At 39.7% G+C, this 24,812-nt stretch overlaps 1 protein-coding gene across 4 annotated transcripts; it reads left to right on the top strand.

Moving 5' to 3' along the window:
* Positions 1–529: 529 nt before the first annotated feature.
* fam126a (family with sequence similarity 126 member A) lies at positions 530–23,639 on the top strand. 4 transcript variants are annotated; one of them, XM_044137709.1, is made up of 12 exons: positions 530–715; positions 2,209–2,383; positions 10,136–10,217; positions 11,798–11,899; positions 12,094–12,273; positions 13,003–13,083; positions 13,181–13,296; positions 15,593–15,688; positions 16,298–16,414; positions 17,109–17,196; positions 18,231–18,387; positions 21,535–23,639. In XM_044137709.1, the coding sequence occupies exons 3-12, from the start codon at positions 10,167–10,169 to the stop codon at positions 22,053–22,055; spliced, it is 1,509 nt and encodes a 502-aa protein (XP_043993644.1). In that variant the 5' UTR covers positions 530–715; positions 2,209–2,383; positions 10,136–10,166; the 3' UTR covers positions 22,056–23,639. The 4 variants fall into 4 exon arrangements, with proteins under 4 accessions (XP_043993644.1, XP_043993642.1, XP_043993645.1 ...); XM_044137707.1 differs by lacking the exon at positions 2,209–2,383; XM_044137710.1 differs by lacking the exons at positions 2,209–2,383; positions 21,535–23,639 and adding an exon at positions 19,286–19,626.
* Positions 23,640–24,812: the final 1,173 nt, after the last annotated feature.

Below are 24,812 nucleotides of genomic sequence, written 5' to 3'. Positions count from 1 at the left end.
AACATGAAAGCAAACAAGCACACGGTCATCGCGATGATTAATGCTTGAAAATCCATGGTGTTATAAATTCGTGTCAAAATGCCCTTGCATTGTTTGCTTTAAATACACAGAGCCGCCGTTTTGCATTAAGATTTTTTGAGTCTCCCATCAAATGTGAAATAATTATGGTAAATGATGACGAGGCAGGGAATGCATTTTCATGAAAATATATAAAGTTATGCAAGAAGTAGCTTTAAGTATGCCAGTTTACTGTACAACAAAAATTTTCAGACAAAGTCGCTTAATATTTACAGCGCGCTCACTAAGTACTCGCGACTTTATATGTTGCATAAAATATTTCATTATTTCTGATTAATATTGTTCATATTCAGTAGATCTCTTGGCTGTCAAAGACCAAAGAATGACATCGACAACCTAGCTTGACCATGGAAATGATCACTTTGCGCTTTATAGACTAATTTCATTGAACGCCATATTTGAAGGCGTGGTTACAATTGACCTCCTACTCTCTGATTGGCTAACAAATCTGTCACTCAGCGGAGCTTGCGTCTTCTCCGTTGGTGGTAGTCTGACCGGAGAAAGTAACGAAGATGGAAGGAGCAGATGGTGTTGAATTATTAAGAAGATTTGTGGACTAGCAACCGGTTAGTCTTTTACTGAAATCTTTGGGCCGACGAAGGACAATAATACCGGGAACCTGACGGGTAGCATGCCAGTAAGTGTGGAGTAACTTTCTGAATTTCACTCGGTGCGGCGCCGTATCCGAGCTAGCTGAGTTGCTAATGTGGATGCAGCAGCCGGGGTGACAGCTCGAAGTCATTCAGTAAGCCGTGACAGAGAGGCGGCGGGGGATTAATTTACACTCTCTGGGAGTCACCGCCTAAGAAATACGAAACAACAACTATAAGCGTTGGTCTTATTTAGTGCTAGTCGATACATTTATTTTGGGGGAAAAAAAACGTAGTTTAGTACAAGCTTTATGGAGTTTAATAAGGAACGAGACAGTAGTAAACTAAAACGAACAGTTAGCATTGTTAAACATTAAAAGTAATGGGTAAGCTACAGGATTCGTCTCTTTCAGTTGTAAATTTTCTTCCACAGAAATAGAAAGTATCTACCTGTTTAAAGAGTGAGACTTTGTACTTGGCTGATTAGCTATGGCCGTGTGTATCAGGGTGTGGACCCATTAAGATTCTTCAGGTGTTTTTTCTTCTTGTTTTGAAAGGGAAGTGAAAATCCCCACAGCAGATTGGGTTGTTGGATAAGGCGTCGTTAGAATGTTTCTAATAATCTGTCATGTGACGTAGCTTTTCCTTACTCTGACTGTTGGGTTTCCTGTCTGTGTATCACCTCATATGCCTTGGTATTCATTTCCTCAGAAGACAAAATTGGTTTCTTTTACAATTAGATCATATGATCACATTTAGGTCCTCCTACATGCAGTGTTGTTCCATCCCAGTTATCATACATTTCAGTCAAATCAGTTTGTCATTTTCTGTCTAAGGATGGGGAGACAGCTGACCTCATTGAGTAAACGTCTTTGCATAAATCTGTCCTTGTGAACAAGCCAGGGGTCAAAAGTGGTGGGGAGCAACTCCTTTTTAACAAGACGAAACCTCCATGTGAGCAAGTCTCGCTTTAAGAGCCCATCTGCTTCAAGCAATTTGGGGTTAACACGCAGGAAGACATTTGATGATATCATTAACTGTGTTAATGGCTTTGTCTGAAAGAGAGTTAACCAGAGGAGTGCCCAGATAGCAGACATAACCGCAACTGATTTCACAGAAGAAAAAAAAAAGAGCCATTAGATTTCCATCCCATTCGCCTGTAGATATACTATCCACCAGTAAACCTGCTGTCACACAAAGAGTGAAAAAAGAGCGCTGTTGGGAAAATTTTAGAACATTCTGATCTTTAATAGGGGTTTGGAGCTTGGCTGTTGAGGGCATTATACTTGACAATTAAATTTAAAGTTCAAATTTGGATTGAATTGGGACAAATGTGATATCTCCTTTTGATTCTCAACAGAACTATTGCTGCATCAGTCAATGGCTTGTACTGCTTTAAATTGAGTCTGACCTAATATAAATAATTACAATAGCTAAAATGCATGAACTAGATTGTTAGATTCTCTTTGTAACTTTAATCGGAGGTTATTGCTTTCTGTCATGTGAGCATTGTTGAGGTTAACATTTTTTTTGCCTTTAGTTAAGGAGGTGACTGCCCACTGTTGGCTTGCTGAAGGAATGTGTGCATTTAAAGTGGCATCCCTGTGCCAGGCCTCTTAATGCCTTGTGACAACGAAGTCCTGAGGTTATGGAGCTGGAAGATAGTGCAGGCTTTTCTGTCATCTAGCATCACTAATATGCACCAGAGCCAGAAGGTTAGTGCAATATTGTCTCACACTGAGCAGTTCTCCTTGTATTTGCACAATAACAGCACAGGTGGCAGAGAGAGACTCATTTTCTCAGTAAAAGTTTCATTTCTGTGTGTGTGCAGAGCTGGAAGACGTGAAATTGAAATATTGTTTTAATATTGCCGTAACAGTATTGTCAATGCTGAGCAAAGGATGGTGAAAGTTCATCCAATACCAAGTGGCCAATTATGTTACCAACAAGCGGAGTTTTATGCTTTTAATGTTTGTCTCCAAAGATATTGCATCCAAGCAATCCCTCGCAGTTTCCATATTACATATTGTCGTGACGATGTCAATTGTGCAGCTGTATTCTGAGCGCTATGATCCAGCAGACATCTTAAGAGCATTTAAATTTAGGTTTGCGTTTTCACATCGGGTAAGTTATCAATCTGTGACGATCAAGCTGGGACACACGGAGGGGAAACGAGCGGAGAAACGCTCTATTAGCTGTTGCTCGCGGTATCCTCCAGCGCACTTGCCGCAGGGAGACGGAGAATTGACGGGACGAAGACGCATCGCTGGCTTAGAGGCAAAGTAGAAGAGAGCGTGGGCTGCTATAAGAGGATTCCTCTCTGTCAGATTGCTCCGTGGCCCTCAGCGCTGAAGCAGACACAAGCCAGAGACTGCTGTCATGTTTGCTGCAGGCGGTTTTCTGTCCTGCATTATTGTTGGTAGAAGAGAATAAAAACATAAGTATCGCCCCGGCTCTCACCAGTTCCTCTCAGCGTAAAGCTACCTACTGTTGTGAAAGACCTTGGGGGTGTGGGGGAGCACGGTGGGAGGCAGTGATGCAACACGACTGTCCGCCGGCCATGATGGTCCAAATAAACAAGACTGGAGTAGACAGAAGCAAAAGAGGGATGTCAAAATAACACTCTTTTGGGTGCTGTTAGGAGCTCCTGGCAGAGCTGGATTGGTGAGCAGGTGAGGTTGGGGCATGCATGAACAAAGTCATGTAGTCACTGTCACACCCCAACTTCTTACCTTTTGGGTTAAAACATTTCCATTTGGTTGCTGAGACTTCCGATTGGGTCATATTTAATTATAGTAACAGATCCGATATTGGAGCTCAATTAAAGAATACAAGTCATATATAATTTATTCTAAGGGTTTCACATTGGAGGAGTCATTGTGATTATCTCACACTAACCAGTCGCTCGGTGCAGCTGCAGCCTGTAACACAGGAAAAAGCAGCCTGGGCGGCTTGGTGGCTCACAAAATCCACCCAGTTCGTCATTCTGTCTGTCTGTCTTCCTTCTTTTTGAGCCTCCGTTCTTACTGGTCCAGTCTCTTCCTCAATACAAACAAAAAAAACACATGTGTGCAACTGAAAATTAGGTAATCAGTTGGGAGGAGGTTTGTAAATGAGAGTGGATGTCCTTCTAAATCATTCTCACTGGGACTCACTACAGTTCACTGGCAGGTGTGTCTGCAGGTTGTATTTTTATTTCATCTCTTCTTTTTAAGCATCTGTAATTTTCCGTATGAGCTTAATACAGGAGGATCATGTGTCAGCTTGTGGGTGTGTTTGCCAGAACCTTCAACCGCAACAACAGGGATTAGGAATGTAAACTTACAGGAGACTTGTGTCGAAAGAGGTCTTCAAGAAGGAGTTAAAAATAAGCTAATTTGGACTGGGTAGCACACAGCATCTGCTGTGTCAGAGTTTTAAGTCTGTGGTGTAGGTGGAAGTTCAGAGGGAGTGAGTTGTCAACTTCAGCAAGCTTCACAGGAACAGGTTTCGTCAAACTGGGCCCTGAGTAAACACTTGCGACACACACACACACACACACACACACACACTTCTGCAATGCATAAAATTCTCTCCATCACCCCATGACAAGTGGCTGATTCAGCAGAACTTTTCCCAGCTGGAGCAGAACTTACTTTGAGCGGTTCTGGGTTTTATGGAGGTGTGTGCGTCGAAAGACTCTTCTGGTTTCTTTTTTTGTTTCTCGGAGGCTGATAGACTGCGAGCCGGCCAGCAGAGATCGAAACCTAATGAACTCTCTGATTTATTTACTCCAGTGTCTCACTCCTATTGAGTTATCCACCTCTTGAGTTGTTCCACACACCAACTTGCTCTTTTGCAGGGAACAGCAGAAACATTTGGTTCAACAGCAGAGGTGTGGTAGCTTCTACATTTACATATTTACCAGCTGTGTGAAAAGGGGAAACAGTGCGTTTTTTCTTCTTCATATCTACATCACAGTGCAAAAAAGTCAAGTAATCTGTATTTTAATTAAAAGCGTTCCTAAATAGAGGTGCACCAATCAGATTTCTGTGTAGTCTGATCTGCTAATTCAAATTTTGATACATTGAAAGTCACTTGAAATGATAAAAAATAAGTTTAAAGTTTCTCTTAGCTCTGTATATCTCCAGCTTTTTCATCTAATAGGTGTTTGTTTTATTCATCATCCTGAACTGGGTGTTCAGCTCTGATCCTCAAGGGTCTGTGTTGTTCTGCCAGTTTTAGATCTGTCCCTGCTTCAAAACAGCTGATTCAAATGTCCGTCTTCCTCCTCAGCATACCATAAAGTTCTGCAGTAGTCTGCTAATGAACTCTCACTTGAATCAGACGTGATAAAGCAGAAAAAATAACAGAACATTCCAGATACCCGCCTTTGAGATTTGACTTTAGACACCCCTGCTGTACTGCCTGCCAGCTCATCCTTTCATCTGTTTCATATTCTACTCATTCATAACTTGGACACGCTCTTGCTCCTGCATCTCAAGTCTGCTCTGCTGTGAACTGTGTGCGTGTTATCTGGTTGCTCTGCATGAACGCAGAATTACCTCACCACTTGTTGTCTGAGTTGTTCAGGGATGCTCTCCCAGTAAATATTGACTTCTGACATAATCAGTTCAGCAGACAAAGATGAGCGATGATGATGGCCCTATAAACATAATTACATGCTGCAGAGTTCTCCCAGCATGATTAGTTTTCTGTTTTCCTCCACAAGATCGTTTTGCATCAATCTGTAGAGACTCCCAAGAGCTCAGAAATCTTAGCGCTGTTTTTCTTTTCATTAAAATACATTTTCATTCCTAGGGATGAATTTTTGTCTAGTCAAAATTGATCACTCTTAGGGTTAGGGCAGGTCCAGTGTGAAAGATTAGTTGCTCAAATGTAAAATTCAACTTTCACTTTAGAGAGCTAACATGTATTTTATGTTTTATAATGAAGTGAATGTTTTTATATTGCTTTCATTCAGGGATGTTAGTAAAACCCAAATCTGACATTTTGACTTTTCACAGCATGAAACATTATTGTATTCAGAATAATTTTTTTGTGTTAACAGCACATTGCCCATTAATATTACACACTGAATAGATCAAAAGAGAATGACCAATGACCTAACAGGATGTTGGTTCCTTTGTTGCCAAAACAGCCCTGACAATTGAGGCGTAGACTCCATCAGACCCCTGAAGGTGGGCTGTGATGTCTGACGCCAGGCTGTAGCTGCAGATCTTGAAGGTCCTGTAAGATGTGAGGTGGGATCAAACCTGTTTGCTCAGCACATACCACAGAGACTCGACTCGATTGAGAAGTGGGGAATTTGGAGGCAAGTTCAACACCTCAAACTCAAATTTGTTGTTGTAGTCTTTTAACTGTTCCTGAACACGTTTGGCTTCGTGGCATGTCTCAATATCCTGTTTGAAAGGTGCCACACCAATCAAAGAATACAGTTTCACTTCAGCAATGTTTTGGTGACGTAAAAGAAAACATCATTTATCAAAACAGACTTACTTTTCACATTGTGTCCTGTTGCTCATGTGTTCATTGCTGAAGTTCTCATTGGCTGAGAAGGGTCAGCATTCCTGCCCTGACTGCTGTTGACTGAGAAGACTCATCCTTAAGCTACAGTGCAATGTGCATTCTGACTTCTCTTTTTCAGAACCAGAAAGGACTTCTCTACCAACGTCAGCTACTTGTTAGATAGAACCACATGGGCTAGCTTTCACTCCCCAATGAGGCATCGATGAGTTTCCTTGACCAGTAGTTGACTGGGAACATCCCACAAGAGCTGCAGTTTTGATGATCTAACTCTTGATGATTTGAACACTCTTTAAAATACTTATGCTTTTCTTTTTTTCTTGCTTGTAAAAAACAATTCTGAGGTCAAAATGTATCCCAACAACTAGCAGGTACTTTTAAGAGTTTTTTTTTTCTTTCTTTTCTAGTGTCCATTCTTATTGACGTTAAGTAATAAATACATCTTTTGTTTTGTTGTGCCTGTTATCTTCTGTTGGACAATTGATTTGTCAGATTTATTTTTTTGCTTCGTACTTCCTCTTTGCCCTTATCTCTGACGTTGCATCAGTTTCTGCCTGGAGATTCAGTAGGAAGTTAATCTCACCTGTTGGCAGCACGTTGGGCAGCTGCTGTATGTAGCCTTTTTCTGGGTACAGTTGATTGAAATTACATGCCCCAGACGTCGGCCCGGACAAAGTTAATAGGTTAGAAGTCACTATGGAGGAGGAAAATTCTTCCTCTTACAAGACTGACTCATCCACAGTTTAATCACAGCCTTTATTAAAACACATATGCTGGCCTTAGAAAACGACATTCTCTTTGTTGTCTGCGTCTGTGTGAAAGAACGGAACAACAGGCTGCCACAAAGGACTTAATTTCTCTAAAAGGAGGCTGTTCTGATGTTTAATTCTTCCTCATTTCATGAGTCACTGGCTCCCCTCCCCCCTTGTCATTCCTGTCATTGGTACAGTCCATATATAGACACCTGGCCGCAGTGGAGGAACCCATGTGGCAGAAAAAAACATGTAAAACCGAATAAGATGGATTAATATTTAAAAAAAACTACATCCAGAAGCAGGGAAGATGTAGAAGGAGAAATTATGTTTTGAAGGATGCACCAAAGGACAGTAGGAGTAAAGGAAAGCTGGAGAGTTGGAGGATAATGGGATTTTTCATCATTTCTGTTTGATGAAAACAGAAATGAAAATCTGCACTGTTCAATGATTTTTCCGGATTCACTTCTTCAACATGAGAGATTATTCTTCCAAAGTGAAATGTGAAAAATCTGTAAGGTTCAACTTTGTCAGTGTCTGACTATGTTTGACTACAGTGAATAAAAGAGAGGGAGTTAAAGACCCGTTCCCAACAATTATCCCGTCTCTTGTCTCAGTCTAAGAGCTCCTTTTCTCCACATATTTTTACATTGAAGGACTTTTTCCTCCCACTTGCTTTCTCTGTGACTGCATCACCAGACACACCAAACATGGACTTGGTTGCTGCATTCAGCTGCTAATTTAGCCTTGTGCTTGTTATTGCATAGCTCAGACAAGACACGGGCACGATACAGCCTTGTATCTTGAATTATTACAGATAATTCATCCAAGGTACAGAGTTGTCCCTGTACTTAAAATAAGTTTCCTTCTCTTCAGCTCACACCTCCAAAAATATTGGATACCTTTTTCATGTTTTGTTATGCCATCAGCATTTGGATTTAACCAATACGTTTCACCTAAATACCACTGTTTTCTATTTAAATTTAGCACGATGCAACAATAGGTGCAATCTATCCTCACATTGACAGTTCATGAACGTCTCTTATTCAGATCACCTTGAGTAAAACTACTACAATTTTGTTGTATGTTGATATTTAAACAAAAATTTGAATATTAATTAAACACTATGCGTGACCCACTTAAAAAAAAAAAGTTTTTACTCAAAATATTTAATATTTGCTATCCAATAATTCCTCACATTTTAAAGTGCTATAAATAAGACGACAGAAAAAGTTCACAAGCCACCAGATTTTTTTGATTATTTTCTTTTTAAGTTTTTGTAACTGAATCGCTCCAGTCCACCCCTACCTGACCTGTTTTGGCAGTAATGGGCACTCTTCCACATTCCTCTCTTGTACAAGAACGATAATTGGCTATTTTAAAAGTCATATCATGGGATCTTGGAGATTGCTGCCCATTACTTATAGTAGACGTAATGCTTTCATAGTACAGTTGGCATGCCAAGAGGCTGGTTCGGCATGTGGTTTTAGAAACAAACTATTAAGGTAGCAACATGAGCAGATAGCCTGGCTGATTTTAACCAACTTGGACCCCCACTGACTAGAGTGACGACATCCTGTGCAGTAATTATGTTCAGTTAGAAACTTAGACTAAAATGCTAATCTTTTAAAACAAGCTACTTTTTTGAGTGGCAGTGTCTTTGATTCTTATCTAATTTAATTTAAATTCCCTTAAATTAAGTTAAACGAACCAACAAACGCAATCCCCTGTAATCGTTTTTGCTCCCATTTATGTCTATGTATTGTAAATGTGATGGATAATCTTATAATTATAATATTAGTGTGTTGTGTAAGCATCTTTAAGAATTGAGTTTCTGTTTTGAGTGAAAGGAGTAGATCACGTTATGGGTTTGGGGTTTAAATCTTTGTATTTATACTCTGAAACTGAATTTGTGGTAGTTTCGGGTAAGAAGACTCTTCTACCAGCCCACACTGCTATGTTTGTAGGATTTTGATATGCTTTGGTTTATATTTTCAATTGCTTCTTATGTAAATACTGTACATTTCTGTTAATTACTCTAAAACAGCATTATCTTTTTAAAAGTGATGGGTGGATTTGCTTTATATTTTCAGGCTCCACTGTTGCACCTGTTTTATGTTTTTGCTTATTTTATAGCCTAAAATAAAACGATGACAAATATTGCATATTCCAGTGGATATTTATCAAAAATAATAAATTGTACCACAGAAAGCGAAGGTGCAGACTTTTATTTTGTTCTTCTGTGAACAACGACTACAGATTACTTCATTTGGAAATCTGCTAGTGCACTGAGTTGATTAATAAATGATTTTAGCCAGAGGAGCCCCTCATGCATTATGAATACCCTCTATCAATTTTAATTCTGTTCCTCATTGAGTTTTAAGCAACCAAACTGAACAGCTGTTAACCTGTAAAGACATTTTGCTTTGTCATCATCATCTTACTTTTTTTTGTTTTTGTTTTTTCTCGTCTTTAAGTGTTGGCTGTGACAAGTTCGACTGAAACACTACAAGTCTTCATTTCTCATTTTAGAAATTACATTTAGGTGGGAAACTCACTTATGTAGAGAGTCGTGCCGAGGAAGAGTGCTTAATGGTGTTTCTTTTAAAAATAAGCTTGATGCACACAACATAAACGCACTGGGGGGTGGGGGGATTGTGCAGAAACTAAGCGTCTTTTTCAATGTAACAGGAAAATAATGATGAGGCTGTAAGTAGAGATGAAAAGAGTGGGGGTTTGTTTCAGATAAAAATATATAAATTGACATGCACAGCATCCACGTTTTCTCTCTTCATAGACATCCAACCTGTACAGCTTGTTCGGCGAGATTTTATTTTATTTTTTTTCATTTCTCTCAGCAGTGGTGTCAGCCAGGGTATTCTGTGTGGGTGATGTTAGATTTACAAGCCTAAGTTGAGAAGGTGCTCGTTGCAGAGGTGTTTGTCTGGAGAGGGATGAGAGGCAGGCAAGAGAAAAGCAAAAGGATGGAGAGACTTGTACTTCTTTGAAGTGGTGCAGCCCCGGAGCATGTACATTCACTGTTTGCTATTTTTATTTGAGTATTTTTATCAGGAGGGTGTTGAATAATAGAAGCTTCCTCCATGTTTGTGTGTGTGCGTGAATCAATACGAACCATATCTATGTATAAATAGTTTGTGTATTTAATCTGTATTTTTGTCTTTTTTTTAGGTAGAAGCGACTCCACTGCAAATGAGGGAACATGTTGGCAATGGACCAAGGAGTGGTGGAGGAATGGCTGTCCGAATTTAAGGTAGGACTTTATTCTGAGTACGAAGTCTGAAACGTCCTTCGCCCATCATCTGTATGCGAGACGTTTCTGCTGCTCCTTCTTACTGGCAGAATTTATTTCACTCACAAAAACAAAGGCGCTCTGTGAATTGCTTTGTTCCCAGAGAATTTGAGTGCTCCCACTCAAAACACGAGGACTCACCTGGTACACGAAGCAAAAGATTAATTTTAGTGTAAATATATAAAGATAAATCCAAAGTAAATAACCAGTGTTATTGATGAGCAAAATATGTTAGAGCAAGATGTAAAAAGGAGTCAAAATGCCACTTATTGGCCATCGATTCCAATTTCTTGTTGCCCATGATGTCACTTTTTACACTTAAGACGCAACAGTTCATGAAAACAAAAGGCAACTTTGTGACTTTTGTTTTACAATCTTGTTTACAATATGTGGTACCAAAATAAAACTTGGCCTTGTTTGTCAGAGATCCATTTGTAAAAAACAACTTCTTGCCGAAATTGTTGACTTATTAGGAACTTATGTTTGTCATTTCTGGCTTCTTTACCCACATCTGGTGTGTAGTTTATAAATCAGGCATCCAGGATCGTAAATGGTCGTACACATTTATTTTTTTTTAAACTTTCAGAACACAGTAAAAGTGGTGCACACCAAACAGGAAGAGCAGCAGGGTAGAATCGGAAACCATGTTTGTTTTGAACCTAACCACTGACGGTACTTTTAATGCAAGATGTTGCTTAAGGTTAAATAATTTGTGAGCAGAGCTGCAGTCCATTATACTCTATTAAATAGAAAAATGGGAGTATCATTGTTTGTTAGAGTGATACAAAAGACTATAAGGGATGCAATATTTCTTAACTGTTAAGTTCCAAATGTGAGAACTTGTATAAAAATATTTATTTGCTCTAATGGAATCTCATTGCCGTAGACTTTTGCAGGTGTTTATTGTTTTTTTTAGAAACTATCTGTCACTGGACATTTTGCACTTTGTGTCAATTGTTACTCGCTACTAGTCTACACATAGTCTATGGTTTGGAAATGTGGTTTTGTGGCAACAAGAAATAACATCTACAGGTGTTATTTCTACTCTCACTAAGGGTCACATTCTGTATCTCATCCTATATAGGATGAGAAGCAAAATCAGTTGAAGTAGGGTATAATTTAAAGTTTTTAGGAAAGATGAGAAAAAAAGTTTATGAAATTTGAAAAAAAAAAAAAAATCTACACAATTAATGAAAATATTAAACTACCGATAGAAAATGGTTTATCGAATGGGATTAAAGGTAAATTTTTTTTTTTAAATCCTTAAGCAGATAATAAGCATGCTGTTCATTAAGCCCACCTTTTCTTCCCCCTATTCATCCAACGTATTATTCTCATCTTAAGTGTTGTTTTTTCGATAGATGTTAACAGGAAATCATAATTAATAGAAATAAAGGCCTCAGAGGGTCAGTCTGTGTGTAGTTATGCTTTATAAAGTGTTTCAAGAGACTAATTGAGTTACAGAAATGCTTAAACTTCCCAACAATATTGCAATGTATTAAAGCAGTGTTGCAAACTTCTCTGTGTTTGTGTTATTTCAGACCCTCCCAGACAGTGCCATCGCCACCTATGCCGCCTCTCTTAAAGAGAAAGGCTCTCTGATACCAGCACTCTATAAGGTCATACGAGAAAACTACAGCGACGTATGTACACACACCTTTTAACAAATTTAATCTGTTTGGAGTAAAAACTTTTAATTTGGCAACATAGTTGTTGTTTTTTTATTTCTAGACCTAAATCACAAGAACCTGCATTACCATTGAGTATTTTTTACCATTCCCACAACTTTTAGTCATTTAGTTTATTTTTATTTTTTTTATTTTTTTTCCTTCTTCAGCTGCTGGAGCCAGTTTGTCACCAGTTGTTTGAGTTTTACCGGAGCGGCGTGCCACAACTGCAGCGTTTCACACTGCAGTTCCTGCCAGAGCTCCTGTGGAGCCTCCTGTCTGCCAGCGCTGCCAGAGACCCCCACATGTCCGGCTGCATTGAGGCATTGCTGCTGGGCATTTACAACCTGGTAAGAGAAAGAATGAGCTCCAGGGAGGAGCTGGTCTTATTGAATATTGATTAAATGTTTCCCTTGCGAAGAGAGCAAATAAACCCTATCTTTTGATTTCCTAAATCTTTATTGTGGTTCAGGTTAAATAAATGCTCAGGTTATTGTAGAAGCATAAGTTTTAAAAGTTTTGTTTTGTTTTTTTTCTTATATTATTAGAAAGTTAAGCATTGAGGATGATGGGAAGTTAAGGTGAGAAATAGAGGAACTGAAACACAAACAGTTTGCAACTTATAAACGCCCTTAATCATTTCACTGATATTGTAGCACTTTTATTATTAAAATTGTTCCACTTTGGCTCTAAGTGCTCTATCCTCAAAGTGCAGCATCTCCTCATTTCCTCTCTGAATACCAGAATAGGTCAACTGTCACTCTGTCAGCACGTTGACTGGCTTCTAATAATCTGTTTGACATTCAGAGGCACACAGGGGACATTAAAGCCCTGGGGTTTTTGATTGTGTGTGTATGTATGTGTGTGTGTTCACACAAATAAGTATTCACACTCCAACAGAGCTTGTGGGGAAATAAGACCCTGTGGTCCATGTGCAAACGCCCACACATAGCAAATGGGTGGGACTTAAGCGATCAAAAGTTTCACTTTAGTGGAAATCATGCGTGTATTTTTTTTTTTTTTTTTTTTTTTTTACCCACAGAACTATTTATTTCTTTTCCTATCTTTCTTATTCACAGGAAATAGTTGATAAAGATGGGCAAAGTAAAATATTGTCTTTCACCGTCCCTTCCCTCTCCAAACCCTCAGTATATCATGAGGTACGTTCCACACTCAAGCTTGCAAAAAAAAGAGAAAAAAAAATCCTCAATTTATTTACATTTTCTTGCATTTTAAACTTCTTCATTTTGCTTCCAGCCGTCAGCCATCGGCTCCATAGCTCTTACAGAAGGAGCTTTAGCCAATCACGGGCTGAGCAGGGTTGTGTACAGTGGGCCACACCTCCAGAGAGAGACGTTTACAGCACAAAACAGGTAGGAGGACTGTTTTAGTTACCGTTTTACTTTTCTGGTGGGCAGATTATTGAGAAACGCTGGACAGCGGTAATTTTAAATTGAACTTTCCTGGTAGGACGATGACGGTAATAAACTGTAGCTAACGTCAACGCAAAACTGAATTGGTAGCACCCCCAAAGGATGCTCAGGGTCAGACAAAAAACTGTTCAGTGTCATTGTAAGTTATGAATTTCAACTTGAATGTTAGACATCGTGGTGTGGTGGTAGTGTGTTGAGCTGCTGCCATAACAAATTATTTTATCCATGATCTACTTGACTCAGTGATTGCCTTTGGTCTTTGCTTTGTCTGAAGTTGTTGCATAGCCTTAAGGATTTCCTAAATTAATGCAACTTTAAATAATCTCAATCATTCATGTTCGCCTGAAGGTTCAGCTTCTTTCTGTCTTTTTTTTTTTCTCCCCCTCTATCTCCATTTCAGTCTAGTTGGACTGTGTTTAATCTCATGCTTTTAATTAAATGCGACAAAACTTGTCCTTGCAGTGCCTTGCAAAATTGTCCCTTACAGAAGAAAATGTAACAATAAATGCACCACTGAGATGAGATTCTGTGGTTCGTCCTTAGAGCTAACCTTTGCCGTTTCTGACATTGTCACTTTGTTATGGTGGTGTTGAGGGTGGGGATCTGCTGTAGTTTGCATGTTTAGATTAAAGTAAAGCTCCATAAAGCAAATTCTCAGTAACTCTGAAAGGTTGCAGATCATTCAGAGTGGTAAAAGTTGCTCTGAACTTTGCGATTAGCTTCAACCACACTGAGTTACGGCTGAGCTTTTACATTGCCATCTCTGTGCTCTTATGGTTTAAGACGACAAGTAGCAAAATCCATATAATATGGTTTCTTGTGTGCGTCTTGTTTCAAAATATTGCCTTTTAGTTTTCACCTGTGCTGAGTTTGGTGCATGTGACCTTATGTGTTTACTATAAATGCACTTTGAAGTTCCACCTTTTGCATTACCCCAAATTAGGTCACAAATTAACATCACGATAACTGTGTGTTGACGCTTGATAGTTGAATTTTCAATTGCCCAATGCATTGCAATACAGACTTCAGATTTGGCTGCCCCTCCTACAGGCTCCATAGTAACTCTGCAAGAGCTGCAGAGATCTACTGACAGAATAGTTATTAGTCTTGCACCCTACAAATTTGACGTAGCGTAATGAAGCTCAGTATAATGAGCTAAATATATTTGCTTTCATTATAATGAAAGCAAATGATTAGAAGTTTGATAAAAGCTCTGTAGGCACTACAGAAAACGTGGAGAAATTTGTGGGAAGAAAAAAAAATAGAGAACTGTTAAAGGTGAAAAGCGCTCACTTAGGTTTACTATGAGTCTTCTACAAGATGAGAGCGAACAACTCTATCGCTGGTATCCAGGTCAAAGCAAAAAGCTCTGTCGGTGTCATCTTTGACTTGCAGAGTTCAAATGTCTTTTTATACCGAAGGACAGAGTAAGTCTAAAAATATGCACAAGACAGACTTTAAAGAGAACTGGACTCTGTTTATCTGAACCTATGCAGATAAACAAAGCAAGATCTCTTCTGAGTGACGACTCGGATCATCTTATTCTGCTAAAGTCCCTAAGCATTTTAGAAAAAAGTATTATTTCATAGCACTGTAGGACATAACCTAACAATAAGTGTTCACAGTCATGAGACATCATGTTAAAAAAAAAACAATAACAAAAGAAAAACTTTCTGCCACAAGCTGCTCTGGTCAGACGGGACCATAGTGAAACATTTTGGTCGACATAAAAAAATGTTGTGTGGCAGAAACTTGAACTCTCCCTCATCCTCATCTAATTCAGCATCTTTGGAGAAACCAGAAAAGAGCTGATCACAGTTGATATCAAGCCAATTGTACTGTGCTTTTTAATTAGTTTTTTTCTTCTTTTGGAAAAAAAAAAGGGGTGGGGGGGGCCTTGGTAGAGGAATCATTCAAAAGACTTGCAGCTGTAATTGCAGAACAAAGTGTTTTGAAAAAGTATTGCTCAAGAAAGCTGAATATATTTTCAACTGTGGAAACTATGTCCCCTTTTTCTCTCGCTCTCAAATCACATCATATGTTCTGTTACGTTTAATCCCAATAGAGTCCATTAAAAGGCTTAAGGGACATGATCAGTTTTGCAAGGCCCTTTGTTATTTTGTTAATTAGCAAACAGGTGGAAGTACAGTTGAGTCTGCAGTAATGTTTGATATTTTGGTGAGTCACCTCACGATGCACTTGACTGTAATGTTCTGTTTTGTTCTCTGATAATGAGATTTGAGGTGCTGACCTTCCTGCTGCTGTGCTACAACGCAGCTCTCAGCTACATGATCCCCACCTCCCTACAGTCCCTCTGTCAGCTCAGCTCCAGGTAAGAGAAACAGACACTCTAAAGCTCTTAATGTAATGCAGTGTTTACTTGCTTCTCTTAGCAAATGTTGAAAACACAGGCCATTTAATATCTTAGATCCATCATAGTTGATGTCAACACGTCCCGCACTAGTTTGCAAGCAGTCGCTGATCTGATCCTCTTATGGCCTTTGCTGCCAGCGAGATCTAAGATACCACTATTTGGCTTCGAGCTGCCATGAGCACACATCCAGGCACAGTGATTTTACTAAGCTGCCAGCTGCAGCTGAGCACTGGTCTGACGAGGAGTCATCAGCTTGGATTTCCCTTTTGCTATTTGATAGTTGTGCACAAGAAGTTTAAGCCTACCTGGGTTTTCGTTCTGGTTTGGGTAAAACCCATGTGCAGCCAATGAATTATTTATTGTAATATTTTAATGAGTTCATTCTTCTTGCTATCGTATTTGTGACTGTTTATGTTCAGCTGACATTTAGCTTCATATTGGCTCACCATGGGGAAGTAAGCTGTCATAAAGTACCTGTAATCAAGTGGCCCCTGTGGAGTCATTGTTTGGCTTCCCATATTGCAAGCTGCTCCACTGTGTTTAATAATAATTGCTTTGCCGCTCCAGGGTGAGTATATGTGGCTACCCGCGGCAACAGATGAGACGCTATAAAGGCATCAGCACACGACTCACTGTCACGTCAGAGTTTTTGGTTCAGCTCATAACAGGGATCCACTATGCCTTGTGAGTATTTGACACATAATTTAACCACAGCTATGCAGTGAGATTTGAGGGTTTCAGTTCCTAATTTTTCCACCTCGTGCTCAATATTGCACAAAGGCATTAGTACTTAATGATTTATTTGTGCATTTTGCTTACAAGAAGCAATACTGTAATCTATTAAAGTAGCTTTACTTAGAGCAACATTTTCTTCCATTTTATTAACTTACAGCTAATTAAAACAGACATGTTAATTGGATAGCCATGTTACTACTAAAACAACAAAACGTTGTTTCTCTAAAGCAAAAGTAAAGTAATAACGTTAGACTTTTGCACAAGACTACGCTGCAACATGTCCCCACTGTCATTTGTGATTAATCAAATTTTTTTTTTCCTTTTGAACAAAACATGTCTTAATATCAAACATGTATGTGAGAATCAATTTCTTCTGCGTTACATTGTATTGCTTTAAAATACAGAATGTTAGTAGTGCAATTAAATTTATCTCCAGTTAAGGTTTTACACTTTCTAGCTGCTCTTGGTTTGCTGTAGTGTTTAAAATAAGTTTCTGTTTATGTACTTTAGTACATTTTTTTGTTCTGCTTTCTTTTCAAGAGCTGAATAGATAAAATGTTAAGAAAAATGACTTGTATTGTATTTTCTGATCTAATGAGACTCTTGTTTATTTGTGAACTCGTTTGTTTCTCCTGTTGAACAGGTTCAATGGTGAAGTTGAGCTGGGATCCAAAGCTCTGGATGACGTCCTGTATCGGGCCCAGCTGGAGTTATTTCCTGAGGCTCTCTTGGTGGGTGCATCGTTTTATTCGTTTCCCCTTCCTCTGCGCTTGCTCTCAAACCTTTGTGCGCGCGTGAGAGAGAAACCCTGATAAAGACGGACTTGCTGGCCTCAGTCTTGATTCGTGTCTGGTATTGTATGCTGCTTCCTGTTGGTCTCTGGTGTCTCTGCAACTGTGAGCACAGTGTAATCCCACTAGATTATTTACATGCTTTCCCTTCTGCTCAGTTAAGCTGTAATCCTTGAGGCCCAGGGAGTAGAGGGTTGAATCTAGTAAGCTCACAATATTACTACACGAGTCAAGGTGCACAACTCCGGCACAATCAAAACACAACATCTCGATGCACATTTATAGAAAGAGTGTTTAAGTGAAAAGAAAAGTCTGAGACTTTGAGGACAGTCTTTGGACATTTATCACAAACACACACACACACACACGCTTGTATTTGGAACAAGCTCGGCAAAAAACTGTGACGTATTCTTCACGGGACCGATTTGCCGCAGCGTTGCACACAAAAGACATGTTGTTCCAATCCTAATGCTTTCTACCTCATGATACGCTCTCAGTTGTTACATGATCACTTTGCAATTGCCACATAAGAATTTTTAAGTGTGAGCAGATTTTTGTTATGTAAGGAGTTGTGACACCCAAAATCCTCTTTGTCTTTTGTGCATCTGATGTCCCTGATACAACTCTGGTATTCTGTTTTGTCCTTTAATTGTTTTTACTTCAGTAGGTTGCGTAGTCTTGACTCGATTCAATGAAAAAGAACTCCTCTGCGGTTGTCCACCTCATTTACTGAAAACATGTTTAAATTGGAACAATTGTGGGTGTAATGAGTGTGGATATTGGTCTAAGGCAATCACTGATTTGGGGATTACAGCAGCTGATCAATAAAGCTACACAAAGACAAAAGAAGCACTAATGATTCCTAGAATACAAACAGAAGGACTCTTTGTAGACTGTCCAGAGCTTATTTCAAGCCGTCATCGTCAGAAATTATTTGTATGAACATGCATTTATTTATTTTTTTAAATCTGCAGGTGGGTAATGCCATCAAGTCTTCACTACACAGCGCAGCACTGAAAAACAAGGAGGGCGGTCGGAGTATCCAAGTGGAGATTACGCCCACCGCCTCCAGGATCTCCCGCAATGCTGTCACCTCCCTCTCTATAAGAGGACACCGCTGGAAGAGAAACGGTGAGATGCACACACACACACACACACGCACACAAAGGAAAAAGAATGAAGCACAAAAAAAAAGGAAAAACGGAGGTGAAGGAGAGAAAAGTTCTCTTCTAGACTTTTTTTTTTTTTTTTTCCTCAGCATTTTGTAGGAAATCTTTTCGGACCGTTCTACACCAAAGGAGAGGGCAAAATGTCATTATTCAACCTTCTATTTCATTTATGGTCACTATTATAAGCAATATAATAGAGACCAACCTTAAAACTGTAGATCATCTATCAGTGTAATAGGATCTACTCTCCTTTTTTATCTTCTGATTGAGAAAGATGCATGGCCATGGTTGCAGTGTGAAGCAAGTCACGCGTTTGTCCTGTATGTTGAAAGTTTCAGCTCTCTTGGGGGCAAAATGTGTTTTTAGTTTTAGGAGAAATTTCCTCTCTTCTCCCAGAACACACTTCCATCAGGTAAATTACAGCCTTCTGCTGTTTTAATGAGCAGGTTTTATCTTGTGCCGTCTGCGCTTCCAACAGGAGCATACAAGCAGCTTATGTATCTTCAGATGACGGAGGAAAGGATGATTGAATGTTTGGGAAATACTGCAGACTGCAAATCCATTCAGTTAGCGTGGTCCTCTTCATCTCCACACAGCATGTACTTTATGTTATGTTTTGCTCAGTAACGTTTTTTATTTATGTCTGTTAAATTTATTTCCTTTTTGTTTGTTTTGTGTTTCTATGGTTGTGTGTGTCTGTGCACATGACTGTCTTTTTTTTATTTTATTTTTTTATCTATGTGCATGAAATGCATCTTTCCATCTGTGTGTGTGTGTGTGTGTGTGTGTGTGTGTGTGTGTGTTTTGTTTATGTACTGTCCTGCCCCCCCACCACACTCCTCCATACTCCCCGCCACCAGAGACCCAGGAGGTGAGTGTAGACGGTGACTCAGCTCTGGGGGGCGTGGCCGTCCCCGAGATCAGTGTGACTGGCGTGAGCGGCGAGCGAATGGCCAATGGAGACTCCCTGCGGCCACGCTCCGACGGACGCAACCACCTCGACGACTCGTTGGGGGCCTCTTCCGAGGTCAGCACGGACTCCCGAGGTCACGACTCCGGAAGTCGGAGTCAGGAGGTCAGGAGGCAGAAGTCTGTGAGGCGAATGGTGGAGAATGAGGGTTCTGGGTCGGCCTCCGCAGGGAGGAGCCAGTACTGAGACCCAACCTTCCCTCTCCCTAGCCCCACTCCAGGGGTAACCTAGGTAACCATGTGTGGGGGAGTGGTCTGAAAACGCTGCATGATGACTTTCCCCTTTACCTTTCGCGCTGGGCTCCACCACCCCCTCTTCACCTAAAAACACTTATTTCTCTCATCTGTCAATCGATATCGATCGTCATTTCATTTATTCACGCTCTCCTGTGTGGGTTTAGCTTCATTACTGAGACCAGCCTCCATGACTCCCTTAAGTCCAGTCAGTTATTTATAACCTCTCTGAATAATTTGAATAACCTCTTAAAAATGTCTTTTGGTGCCTTTTCAGATCATACTTTTTAAAAAGTACACAAAAGAATTGACAATGCTTTGTAAAAGTATTTATACAATTAAACCTGTTTATGTCACAACCACAAACTAACGTATTTTATTCAACACAAAGTGGCATGTAATTGCAAAGTTGAAATGTATAGTGTTCAGCCTTTTAGTTTTTTTTACAAATAAAATGGAGAAGTGTAGCATGTATTTGTGTTCAGCCTCATGAATTGTGCAGATGTTCTTTGAACGCTTCAGATTTTTGTTTGGGAAGAGTAATGAAGGCTAGGAAACGCAGTAGACTAGTCAGGGCTACATTTCCCAAGTTTTGTGCATTTCACAAAGAACTTTTTAATCCACCATAAAAACAATTTGGTATTAATGGAAACTGATAGGTTTGGCAAGCGATAAGCAGAAAAACAGACCATCTAAATACTCTTAAAGTAACATTCTCATTGTGAAACAGGGTAGTGGCAGCATTATGATTTGGGGATGTCTTTTATTTATTTATTTATTTATTTTTAGCAGAGCGAGAGAAACTGAATAGATTTCATGCATGGCTACATCTTTCTCCTCCCAGTTACATTCTGCTTTGTGTTTATTTGAGAAAATACATGTTACGTGGTTGTTGCGCTTACACAATGTCAACACATTCAAAGAGTATGAAAACTTTTACAAGGAACTGTAAGGTAGGCTTATCATTGAGCATGTTTTTCTTTCCGTATCATCAGAAAAATGAGAGCAATCCTGATGACCTTGAAGCAGTGAGCTTAGAGGATCGCTAGAAGGCCCCAGAAAAGTTTTCGTTTTCTACCAGGAGAAAGGCAAAGGTTCACGGAAGGTCGAAACACCTCAACACATTAATCCTGGGTTGCAACTGGAAGCAGATTGTTTGCTTCTGACTTGTAGTTAGGAGCTAAGGAAGGATATGCAGGTCTTGAACTTAAATTGAATTTAAGGCAACAATCTCCTGACCTGCTCTGAGCGGGCTGAATCTGGAGGACTTCAGCAGGACCTTCCTATCTGTCTGTTTCACCTGCTCTGTGCTCGTATTGTCATGATAGTAACAGCTCTGATCTGTAGTTGTGAACATGCTGCTCTTCACATAGGTCTGGTTTCATGTTTTACAGAAAGCAGAAAATAGTGTTAGTGTGAGAGTTTTTAGTTCAAACAAGGGAAGAAGTTGTTTTTATTTTTAAATTGTCCTTTTTATTTGCTTTCATCAACTTTCCCTTTGTGATTTTTTTCCCCCCCTCAAGGCTTGTGCTTTTAAACACTATTCCTGCTTTCCTTTGGAATAAAACACGCACTCCTTTAAAACTAGATTATTAGCCGTTATCTCACACCTCTCCTCCTTATTCTAACCTGTGCTGGACTTTAACTAATAATCTTTTGCTTGGTGGCAAAATATTCTTTTTAAGATGACATTACAGTGTAAAGGCGCCACCTGCTGGTTGGTACTAAACCTCATCTGACATTCAGCCAATTTAGTCTGTTAAAAAGTAATTAATCAGTTTATTTTGAATCCATTTATTCTTCATCGATTAAATAAGCTGGACAGCAGATGAGGTTGATTAACCTAAAATGACGTGACGGAGTGATGAAGTTTGCTTTGTTTTCTTTTCCTCCGTCTGCCTCACAGACGCAGTGGATCTGGGTTCCCCGGACGAGTTGATGGACATAGCCGAGCTGGACGAAGGGGTTTGGCCGGCAGCAGTGGTTCCCGACATGAACCCTCCCGCCATCAACCCTCCCGCCATCACTATCAGCAGCAGCACCACCACACTGAACCTGGGAGCTAAAGCGTTGAAGAAGGTTCGGCTCAACGGGCGCAGCAACAAGGACAAGGAGTGCAACGCCCTGATAACGGGGCGGGCCGCCAGCGAGAACTCGGACCTGCCCAACAAGCGGCTGACGCTCACTTCCAGCCAGTCGGTGCCCAGGGCGGGCGCCCTCACCAGTCTGACTCGCACTGCCAGCGCCGTCTTCTCTCGTTCCTTCGAGCTCGTTACCAGCAGCAACTCCGCTCCCAACCACCCGGCCTCCGAGGCGGGCTGCTTCTCCTGCAGCCTGCATGAGGACACGATGGGGTACCTGAGTCCCAAGCCGAACCACGGCTCGCGCTCCCCAAGCATTAGCGTTCACTTCAGCCCCGACCTTTGAACCCTTTAAGACTCTTTTACTCAAACGAACCCTCATCTCTGATCCTGCGATCTTGTGACCCTGTACCTGTGATCTGGAACTCCAAGCCATGCCAACTGCATTCGACCACAAAGGTGTGAAGAAAACCTCCCCCTGCGTGTTTCCCTCCATCACTTCATTTTAGGCGTTTCCGACTCCGCGTGCTGTAAACCGGCTTGTCGTCTCGCTTCGGTCCAACATCCAGAGCAGCTCGGTGAATGATGGAGGGAGGGCATCGGGTGTACCACTTTCAGGTCTCTTGTTTTTATTTTGTTTTGTTTTATAGTTATTTTTGAGTTGAAGTCAAGGCAGGTCATAAGTCTGCCCTCATTAATAGATGCACTTAAAACGATCACTAAAAAAAAAAAAAAAACTGTTTAAAAAGTTATTAAACCTGCATTTGTTGTCCAGTTTTCCACCCATGCTCTATGTGTCTATGGGCATGTGTACTGTATGTGTGAGCATGTGTGTATATTTTTTGTAGAAAACGGCTGCTGATTGGTACAGTGAGTAAAGTGTGATTATCTTAGTCGAAGTATATGTTTCTACTACTTTTATATTACTAGAAATTCCCTTCCCATAGCAATACAGAACACTTCTATTAAGTTTTTTTTTTCTTTTTATGTTTTTGGGCTAATCACTCCGACCTCATTGGACAGCAGTTTTCAACGTGCTTCTTGATTCTTCCTGAACCGCATTGAAAAGCGAGCCACTGAATAATCAACCAGTATGAATAGAATCAGCTCTTCTGTTTACAATCACACAGTATTCTCACCGTGACGGAGAAGCAATACTTTCCTTCCTCATTGCTCCTTTAGCAACTTTTGTTTTGTTTTTTTTACATACCGTGTCATAAATGGCAACACTTTCGATCCGACTTCTTAAAAATGACAAAGATGATTTGCATCTTTGAGGGCGATGAATATGAATGATTGAGTACTGAATTTTGCACAAAGAAGAACTAATCGGTTGTAATGAACTTTGGTATTTTTCATACGAACAAGAGTTTTTGACTCTTAAATTGTATTTTTCCCCAAGGGGACATGCTATTTTTTTGCTCCTTTCAGACGCCTTCCCAACTTTTGTGTGATGCAACAACCCCGTATGGCAGCAGGTTGGTTAGATTCAACAAAGTTATTTCTAATTATCCCTAATCTGTAAGTGTTCAAGCAATACGGGGGCACATGTTCTAACCCAGTCATGTCAGATGTTTGTAGTACTAAGGTGATGTAATTCCTGCCTCTCCTCTTGTTCGTTACTTCATCCATATGTCAAAAGACATGTTAATACCAAGAAGTGATTAAAACTCCAGCCATCTGCTACAATTGATGTTCTAAATCAAGCCGTCATGCTGCTCCACCCTTGGTCTGTTTACTATAGCTGTTGAGTGTCTATAGCTTGGTGGGACGATACCAATCATGTTTCTTTGTATGTGGGTTTACAGTAAAATGGTTAAGCTATCCTTGTACATCATACTGTTATACTAAAGTTGGTTATATTTGCCTTTCTATGTCTGAAAATAACTCATTGCTACAACTTCTGGAAATAAAGTGTTTCTATATTTCACTGGTGTGCTCTGAGATGTTTCTCTTCTTCCACTAGGGGGCATTCGTATTATTCAGACCGTTGATGATAATGATAAAGTGTCAAAGCTGCATTATAATAACTGTGGAAATCTGGTTTAGGAATGTTGGCTTTTAATTTGGAAAAAAAAAATCATTTTCAAGTGTAGGCACACTCAATTTGGAGTGACATTTATCTGAGGAGTGTGAGACGATAAAAATTAAGTCTTAAGTCTCTCCAGAGTAGTGAGAGTTGGCACCCCAAGATCACAAAACCAGCTACAGAGTACCAGAAGTCCTTTCTGCTCTTCTGAACCCTTTTTATAAAATCTGAAAAATACTGAATGGATGCTGCAAAGCCATGTGAGATTAGCTAAAAAGATTTTGGCGAACCTATGCTGCATATTTGACTTGGAAAGTAGGACATGTAAATCATACTGCTATGATTTACATGTAAACCGGCTTGTCTCGTATGTAGTATTTACAGATGCAGATACTACATATGCACATTTCAACATATTTCATACACATGGCACTACTGTATGAAATACTTATTTCTGACTCTAAGAACTGACTTCAGGGGCTTCAATTGATTATTTATTTATTTACAACTTGAAACTCACTACTTCAGAATAAAAATTAAGATGTTTTCAGGACAAGTACTGGTCACTTTTCCAAATTATATTTCTTGAAAGTAGATTAGAAGTAAACGGCAGATTGAAATAGATGTAAAAATAATTGTCTAATGAAGCAACCCACAATTACTGTTGAATATCTTTTTCTACCATGAATGCAGTACTTATCTGGTTTTCATAGATTGAACAACAACAAAAAAACGAGTTCATTAGTAAACATAAAAATATTATTGTTTATGTTAAACATTTAATGGGCAATTATTGACAGAACAAATTTACAAAATCTCTGTCAGAAACATCTATTTAATACTCTTGATAAATAAAAAGTGGGTAAAAAGCAAGAATATGACAAAAAAGGCACTTGAATAAATAAGAGGCCAATACTATCGCAAACTGCAAGTGCTGTCCCAATACTGTTACGTTTAGCAACAGTAAAAATCTTGACCTCCGATATGTGCTTTGTTTTAACAGGAGTTGCAGTAACGCCTCTATCCACAAGGTGGCGGCAGCTGGAAGACGCAAACCTTCGGCTACTTTCTATT

Source organism: Gambusia affinis, linkage group LG14 (assembly GCF_019740435.1).
Source record: "Gambusia affinis linkage group LG14, SWU_Gaff_1.0, whole genome shotgun sequence".
NCBI lineage: Eukaryota > Metazoa > Chordata > Actinopteri > Cyprinodontiformes > Poeciliidae > Gambusia > Gambusia affinis.
The sequence above is the reverse complement of the archived record's forward strand: the minus strand, read 5'-3'. Positions and strand labels throughout refer to the sequence as shown.

Bases quoted from the DNA above. Each gene is read 5' to 3' on its own strand.
- fam126a (XM_044137707.1), top strand. From the start codon at position 10,167: ATGTTGGCAATGGACCAAGGAGTGGTGGAGGAATGGCTGTCCGAATTT. The intron at 10,218-11,797 runs GTAGGACTTTAT...GTGTTATTTCAG, and splicing joins AATGGCTGTCCGAATTTAAG to ACCCTCCCAGACAGTGCCAT. The intron at 18,388-21,534 runs GTGAGATGCACA...TCTGCCTCACAG, and splicing joins ACACCGCTGGAAGAGAAACG to ACGCAGTGGATCTGGGTTCC.